General features: G+C 37.9%; 1 protein-coding gene across 1 annotated transcript; it reads right to left on the bottom strand.

Moving 5' to 3' along the window:
* Nucleotides 1-259: 259 nt before the first annotated feature.
* LOC133689837 (small ribosomal subunit protein uS4y-like) lies at nt 260-2085 on the bottom strand. Its single transcript, XM_062109903.1, has 3 exons — nt 1921-2085; nt 1192-1573; nt 260-663 (listed from the first exon to the last, which is right to left on the bottom strand). Exons 1-3 carry the CDS (start codon nt 1946-1948, stop codon nt 480-482), a joined length of 594 nt encoding a protein of 197 aa, XP_061965887.1. The 5' UTR covers nt 1949-2085; the 3' UTR covers nt 260-479.
* Nucleotides 2086-8710: the final 6625 nt, after the last annotated feature.

Raw genomic sequence — 8710 nt, 5'->3', positions numbered from 1 at the left:
ATTTTTTATATATAAAATTTCCACTTTTTTTTTTTCAAATTTCAGGCAAACATGCTGGTAATTTGGAACCACTAGCTGCTGACGTGATTTTAGTAAGTGCCAAGTCAAAATTTAAATCTGAACAACCCTTTTTGAGATGCAATACAATGAAACCGCCTATACACAGTTTTGATGATGATCGATCACAACCTGATGATAGAATTTCTGCACATTTTATGAACATATATTCCAAAGATGATGAAAGATCAACAGGGCAAAATCTTAAACAAGGCTGTCAAAATTATCAAATGAATATATATTCCAAAGACAATGACAGATGTAATCTAAAGTGCCGAGAGAGAATATAACAACTCCCTAAGTTTAAAATTTCGCAAAAACCTCTAATTGATGGATAGGAAAGAGATTGAAAGATCAACAGTACAAACTCTAGACCAAATTTATAACATTAAATGAAAATCACTATCACTGAACATTACAGCTCATTCTTCATCCTCTTCATCTCCATCTCCACCAGCAGCCTTCTTGGAAGCAGCCTTCTGGTTCTTTCGCTTCACTCTACCAGGGCGTCCACCACCAAAGGGGCTCGTGAGTGAGAAATCAATGTGCTTCTGCGAGTCAACTCTCACCATGAAGGATGGAATGTTGACCACCTGCCTCCCAACCCTGCAGGGCCAAAATAGATATCAATAACGAGGCAAAGCTTTCAAATCCGGAATCCAACAGTAGCAAGACAAAAGACAATATGAAAAGCCATGATCAGGTAAAAATGATAATAACTACTTTCAAAATAACAAGCAAAAAGAAAATAAAAAGATACTATGAAAAGAAGTAATCGGTTAACAGGATGATTTCTGATCATATTTTTAGAAGAGGATCCCAGTCATAAACACGAGAAAGAGAGTAAAAACGACAGCAGACCTTAAGCTCTGAAATCACATGACCTTGACATGGATACTAATTCTGATTAAAGGGCAGTCAGGACATTTTATAATAAAGTAAATCACAACATTGGGAAAACAGAGGGAATCGGGAAAATCATAAAGCACAATTTCAACACTAACAACACACATATGTTGCAAATGCAGTGCACATTTAAGATAAAATTTATCTAATTCATGAAGAGCATTTTAACTTGCATAGGTTGTATGCCTACATAACATGAAAACATAAGAGAAAGATCCAATTATTTACCTAATGTGCCTCTGTTTGATGAGCACCCTGGCATGGTGGATGGACTTAGCCATACCAGCCTTGAAAACAAGAGTCTGGAGGCGGCGCTCGAGAAAGTTTTCCACGGTGAGAGCCAACACATAATCGAGCTTGTTCTGGCTCTCTTCCAAAAGCCCATACCTATTCATCCTCCTCAAAAGCGCCTCACCCTCAAAAATACGGCGCTGGTTCTTCTCGTCAAGGGTGAGAAGCATTCTGGCAGCATTGCGAATGCGACTCAAAGCATACTGAACCCTCCAGAGCTCCCTCTTGGCACGGAGCCCATACTCTCCGACGAGCTTCAGCTCGGCATCCAAACGTTCCTTCTCATAAGGACGCCTTGGCTTCTTAAAAGTTTTCCCATCTATATGAAAACGAAAAACAAATATCACACTTCTATTATTCAAAATCCAGGCGCCAAACTCTAGTGGTACACCAAGTGCATTCAAATCATCAAATCAAGATTAAAATGCAAATCTCAGATGCTAAACTCTATTGAGGACAGAGAAACGGAAGCTGAATTTTCTGAATTCTAAATAAAATAATGCGCATCAAATTTTCCATGTTTCACTTACTTTATAGTTTACAAAGAAAAGAAGATCGAAAATGAGCTAAAACTCAACAAAAAAAAGAGTCCAGGGATTGATTAGAATACAAAAGATGTTGAAATTATAGTGAAAAGGTAAAAAAAAAGATTGAGAGGCAACTCACAGTTCCGATAAAAGGAGACGTGAACCATTCTCTCAGCGGGCTAGGGCCCCTCTACGATTGCACGACCTTTCCTCACCAGCAGAAAAGAAATCCAATCCAAGACCGACTCCGATCCGCCTAGAGTGTCGAACTCAGTTAGGGTCTAGGGAGGCGGTGAGGAGCTACAAGTGCTGTATTTATAGTTGCAAGATTTCTCTCCGTCTAAAAGAAAAACCCTAATTCTTTGTATACTTTGGGCTGGTTCAAATGCTTTAAGCCTATAACCAAATCGGGCTAAGCCTGAAACTTTAATGTATGATAAAATATAAAGATGCATGCTAAAGCTTTTGAACAAAGTATCATTCATAAAAAAAACAAAAACCAATATAGCATACACAAACAAATTACCAAGCCTAGTCCTAGGGTCTCCAGTGGAGTCGTCATCCTGTCGCACCCTCGCGAGCGTAGCGCAGCCTCGCGGTGATCCTCGATTGATTTTGGTTTTTTTGTTTTGATTTAAAGGAGTTGCCACTTAGTATTTTGGTCATTAGGAACCCTAACTGGTCTTTCAGAGATTCTAAGGTAAGAGACTGGTTGCGTAAAGGGAAGGTATTAGCACCCCTAGTACGCCCTACCTAAGGTAAGATGCTTGGTGTTTGGTTTGCTTTATAATTGCTATGGTGTTGGTGTTCTCTAATCCCATCAGTTTTTCTAGGTTTGATTCAAACTAAATTTATTAAGATAGAAATCCAAGGAGATTCCATGTGCTTCGAAAGCTCATTTTTCCCTTAGTATTTTAAGAGTTTGCGACTCGTAAATCGCAAGGAGAAATGACAAAAATTTAGAAATCTAAGGAAATTCAAAGCGCTTTAAAAGCCTCTTTTTGCCTTAGTATTTCATACTTTCACGGCTCGTAAACCATGGAGTCAAAAATTGAAATGTCCTTGATTATAATCAAGGCTTCTTTCAAGGCTGTGTGATGACATATTATTCTTATAAAATTATTTTGGATATTTACCACTGAGGGTTTCTTTATCCAAATATTAACAGTGAATAATAACAAATTATTCCCAATAATATTTTGGATATTCGTCCTTTAAGGATTTCTTTATCCAAACATTAGCAGTGAATAATAGATGAATTCCCCCCAAAATAAGATTTTTATATTTTTTGGAATATTGGCCAATACCCTTTGGAGTTTTACAAACATGTTATAAAATCCAGAAATGCAAGAAAACAAATTTTTTTCTTTGTGTTTAAGAAATCCATGCGAAAACATATTTTTAAAACTTCCAATATTTTTTGTATAAAAAAGAGAGCATTCAAACCATGTTAGGGTATTGGCTGTATGCAACACGAAAAAAAAAAAAACATTTATATTTTTGTTATAGGAAGAAACAAAAAAAACCAGGGCAGTCTCCAAACATTCTCAAAAATAGCATAAGGAAATAGATAAATAGTTCAAAACCTTGCTAACAAAATATTTCATTTCAAACAAACCAATCAGTCCACACTCTGCATAATGTCCTCGGCAGTGAACGCAGTGCCCTTCTCCTTGTCTCCAACAGCAGGTCCCTCTGCCTTGCAATCCAAAAGAGACAGTGAACGTAATGCCCTTCTCTTTGTCTCCAACAGCAGGTCCTTTTGTCTTGCAATCCAAAAGAGACAGTAGTGAACGTAGTGCCCTTCTCGTTGTCTCCAACAACAAGTTCCTCTGCCTTACGATCCAATAGAGACTTCCTATCCTTGTCAAGCCTCAACTTCGTGAAAACAACCTAGGACGGATTGATATCGTCATATTCTGCCGCTGGGGGCCAAATGGATGAGAGACCTGGCAATTCCTGTTTTGCATGTGTAAGGGCAGTTGGACGTGTGCCTCTTTAGCTACTGGTAGATGACGGAAGAAACAAAGATACTGAAGCTGATGTGCTGGTGAATTGAACGTTCTTCTTCTCTTGCTTTCACTGGTTTCCCCGTCGCTTGCCTCTCCTTTCTCCTCTCTTTTGTTTTCTTTCACAGTGACAAAAGGATGTATGGGAACCAAAGGCTTTATAGATCAAAGAAAGAAAACCCCTCTGTTCCCCTATTCCCTGCCTTTTTTTTACTCCCTGCCTCTCTTGCGTTTTCCTTCTCTTTATTTTGCTGTTTTTTTCTGCTCTTTTCTCCCTGGTTTTTCTCTTCTTTGTATGCTCTTTTTTTTCTGCGTTTCTCCCCCCTTTTTAGGTCAGCAGCTGAGGCTTCTATATAGCCTATACACGGCTTTACTTAGGAAACAAATATTACATTAACTCTAGGGTGTAATCTCGGGTGAGTAGAAATAGGAAACCAGAATGTTTGATTCTGATTTTGTGATCAGCAGTGATTTCTTTCCTAGTTAGAGGATGGTGTGGCTCTTTTCTTTCCTTCCATAGGGCCAGCTGCTCCCTTTGAAATGAGGCAACAAAAACATGGTCTTCAGCTCCAGAAATCAGGCGTGATTAGAAAGGAAAACAACAGAGAAAAAAAAAGAAAGAAATCAGATGGAGGGTGCAGCTGCAAAGTCCTATTTTCCTTATTCGGTGTGGTAAAAATCCTGTCATTTATGATGATCCAGCCCCCCTCTCCAGCTTTCAATGTCCTTCTTCAATTCAATCCCTCAATTTAGCACATTTCAATTCAGTCCTTGGTCCAAAAAAAAAATCCTTCTCACGGCCAGGAATCCCTACTTTCAACACTAAATATTCAAACAAGAATATCTTGAGCTTTTGATATTGAAATCAAGTGATTAAAAAGCCCAAATTCATCTACGTGTCCCGGACTACAACTTTGATGAAGGTTTCAAAGTGAGATAAATTCGTTTTGAATAACAGAATTGCAACCAAAGTCGGCTGGAAACCTTCTCGCGGCAAGATTCTATGTTTTCACGCTAGATTTCAAACAGGAATATCTTGAGTTTCTGATATCGAAGTGAGATAAAATCATTTTAGAGAACAGAATCTGCCAGCTCTTTACAATGCTTACGAAGCAAAACTTGTCAAGTGCTTCGCGTAGTAAGTGTTGTAAAGATAAATTGTATGTTCATGCTAAAACTCAGTGCTTTTCCTAAACAATGGTCTCCTTATCAGGTGACCTGCCTATCTTAAGATTTCTAGAAAAACTCCATGTTTTTTTTTAGAAATGGTCCAATTAGTGGATGACCTGCTCATCCTAAAATTCTTAGAAAACTCCACGCTTTTCTAAGAAATGGTCTCAATATTGGGTGACCTGCCCACCTTAAACTTTTCTAGAAAACTCCATGCTTTTTTAAAAATGGTCTCAAAATCAGGTGACCGGCCCTTTTTAAAATTCTTAGAAAACTCCACGCTTTTCTAAGAAACGGTTTCAATATCAGGTGACCGGCCCCTCTTAAAATTCTTAGAAAACTCCACGCTTTCCTAAGGAATGGTCTCAATATCGGGTGACTGACCCCTCCTAAAATTCTTAGAAAACTCCACGCTTTTCTAAGGAATGGTCTCAATATCGGGTGACCTGCCCACCTTAAATATTTTTAGAAAACTCCACGCTTTTCTAAAAAAAGGTCTCAAAAACAGGTGACCGGCCCCTCTTAAAATTCTTAGAAAACTCCACGCTTTTCTAAGAAACAATTTCAATATCAGGTGACCGGCCCCTCTTAAAATTCTTAGAAAACTTCACGCTTTTCTAAGAAATTGTCTCAATATCGGGCGACCTGCCCATCTTAAACCTTTTTTTAGAAAACTCCACGCTTTTCTAAAACATAGTCTCAAAATCAAGTGATCGACCCCCTCTTAAAATTTTTAGAAAACTCCACGCTTTTCTAAGAAACGACTTCAGTATCAGGTGATCGGCCCCTCTTAAAATTCTTAGAAAACTCCACGCTTTCCTAAGGAATGGTCTCAATATCGGGTGACAGGCCCCTCCTAAAATTCTTATAAAACTCCACGCTTTTCTAAGGAATGGTCTCAATATCGGGTGATCTGCCCACCTTAAACATTTTTAGAAAACTCCACGCTTTTCTAAAAAAAGGTCTCAAAAACAGGTGACCGACCCCTCTTAAAATTCTTAGAAAACTCCACGCTTTTCTAAGAAACGGTTTCAGTATCAGGTGACTGGCCCCTCTTAAAATTCTTAGAAAACTCCACGCTTTCTTAAGGAATGGTCTCAATATCGGGTGACAGGCCCCTCCTAAAATTCTTAGAAAACTCCACGCTTTTCTAAGGAATGGTCTCAATATCGGGTGACCTGCCCACCTTAAATATTTTTAGAAAACTCCACGCTTTTCTAAAAAAAGATCTTAAAAACAGGTGACGGCCCCTCTTAAAATTCTTAGAAAACTCCACGCTTTTCTAAGAAACGGTTTCAGTATCAGGTGACCGGCCCCTCTTAAAATTCTTAGAAAACTCCACGCTTTCTTAAGGAATGGTCTCAATATCGGGTGACAGGCCCCTCCTAAAATTCTTAGAAAACTCCACGCTTTTCTAAGGAATGGTCTCAATATCGGGTGACCTACCCACCTTAAACTTTTTTAAAAAACTCCATGCTTTTCTAAAAAAATTTCTAAAAAATAAGTGACCGACCCCTCTTAAAATTCTTAGAAAACTCCACGCTTTTCTAAGAAACGGTTTCAATATCAGGTGACCGGCCCCTCTTAAAATTCTTAGAAAACTTCACGCTTTTCTAAGAAATGGTCTCAATATCGGGCGACCTGCCCATCTTAAACTTTTTTTTAGAAAACTCCATGCTTTTCTAAAAAATGGTCTCAAAATCAAGTGACCGGCCCCCTCTTAAAATTCTTAGAAAACTCCATGCTTTTCTAAGAAATGGTTTCAATATCAAGTGACCGACCCCCTCCTAAAATTCTTAGAAAACTCCACGCTTTTCTAAGAAATGATCTCAATATCGGGTGATAGGCCCCTCTTAAAATTCTTAGAAAACTCCACGCTTTTCTAAGAAACGGTTTCGATATCCGGTGACCGGCCCCTCTTAAAATTCTTAGAAAACTCCACGCCTTCCTAAGAAATGGTCTCAATATCGAGTGACAGGCCCCTCCTAAAATTCTTAGAAAACTCCATGCTTTTCTAAGGAATGGTCTCAATATCGGGTTACCTGCCCACCTTAAACTTTTTTAGAAAACTCCATGCTTTTCTAAAAAAATTTCTAAAAAACAAGTGACCGACCCCTCTTAAAATTTTTAGAAAACTCCACGCTTTTCTAAGAAACGGTTTCAATATCAGGTGACCGGCCCCTCTTAAAATTCTTAGAAAACTCCATGCTTTTCTAAGAAATGGTCTCAATATCGGACGACCTGCCCATCTTAAACCCTTTTTTAGAAAACTCCACGCTTTTCTAAAAAATAGTTTCAAAATCAGGTGACCGGTCCCCTCTTAAAATTCTTAGAAAACTCCATGCTTTTCTAAGAAATGGTTTCAGTATCAGGTGACCGACCCCTCCTAAAATTCTTAGAAAACTCCACACTTTTCTAAGAAATACCTACCCATCTTAAAAAACTTTTAGAAAAATTCAACGCTTTTTCTAAACAATAGCCTTAATATTGGGTGACCTGCCCGTTTTAAGATTTTTAGAAATACTCCATGCTTTTTTTTTAAAAAAATGATCTTAATATTCGGTGACCTGCCTGTTTTGAACTTCAAAAGAAATCATCTTACCTCGAGGAATGAAGCAATGCTGGTTCACAATTCCTATCATTTTCCATAGTTTCATTGAACTGAGATTTTGTACCTCAGCAGTTCCTAAAAAACTTGGAAACTTATTTTGTCTTTCATCACGCCTTTTCTTGCCAGGTTAGTGTTATGACAATATAGCATGCATGTTTTTTTGTTACCTATTTTGGAAACATAGGTCCCCCTTTCTGTTGTGGACTTATTGAGTTCATGTTTTTATTTGTTTGTCCGACTCGTCCTCTTGAAACAGAATATGCTCCACGCGATATGCTTCATATCCTATTGGTGAAGAGATCTTTGGTTCCTTATGGGGCCCTTTCTTGCTCCATTGAGTATTGTCTTTTATTATTATTTTAAAAGGAAAACTCAAAAGATTTGGTTTTGTTCATGAAAAGTGAAACTTTTAATGCAATTAGCAATTCTCATAAAAGATGCTTTTTTAGAAGTTTTTATGATGATACCCCTTTGGGCTTTGGTTCACTATGGACCCTTATGTGCACTTCGTACACTTCTTGCCCCAGTGTGGTGTGCAAAACTATGTCAAGTTTAGATTTGATTTTGTTCTCTTTAATTGATGGAGTCATCTCCTTAATCATACGTAAAAAAATAGTTCTTTTAAGTAAAAGATTTCAAATGCTACGAGATGATATGTTTTATGAAAAAAAAGGTTTTTTTCAAAGAGAATTCATGGCCGAACTTTATTTTATTGACCGGGAAGTATAGTATTTCTTTATAGAGTCAGCATTCATAAGTTTAACTAGATCTTTTCCATCTATTCTAGATAACAATAAAGCTTCTCTCGAGAACGCTTTCTTTACCACCAAAGGGCCCTCATTGTTTGGCGTCCATTTACTCTGATCTTCTCCTAGTAAAAGTCAACATTTTCTTCAATACAAGATCTTCTTCGTGGAATCCTCAAGGTCGAATCTTCTTGTCGTATGATTTAGCCATCCTTCTTTGATGGAGTTCATGATGACAGATTGCGGCTATCCTCTTTTCACTGATCAGCTTCAGCTGTTCATATCTAACCTTTGCCCATTCTACCTCTTTTAAACTCAAAGTCTACCAAAACTCTTAATGAGGGGGTTTAAACTTCTAAAGGCATCACCGTCTCCATTCCATATACCAACGTA

This window comes from Populus nigra, chromosome 3 (genome assembly GCF_951802175.1).
Source record: "Populus nigra chromosome 3, ddPopNigr1.1, whole genome shotgun sequence".
NCBI lineage: Eukaryota > Viridiplantae > Streptophyta > Magnoliopsida > Malpighiales > Salicaceae > Populus > Populus nigra.
This window is presented reverse-complemented; position numbering and strand designations above follow the sequence as displayed.

Coding starts and splice junctions, on each gene's coding strand:
- LOC133689837 (XM_062109903.1), bottom strand. CDS start 1,948: ATGGTTCACGTCTCCTTTTATCGGAACT. Junction 1,574..1,920: donor CGTCTCCTTTTATCGGAACT/GTGAGTTGCCTC, acceptor GTTTTCATATAG/ATGGGAAAACTTTTAAGAAG. Junction 664..1,191: donor ATCAAACAGAGGCACATTAG/GTAAATAATTGG, acceptor TTGGCCCTGCAG/GGTTGGGAGGCAGGTGGTCA.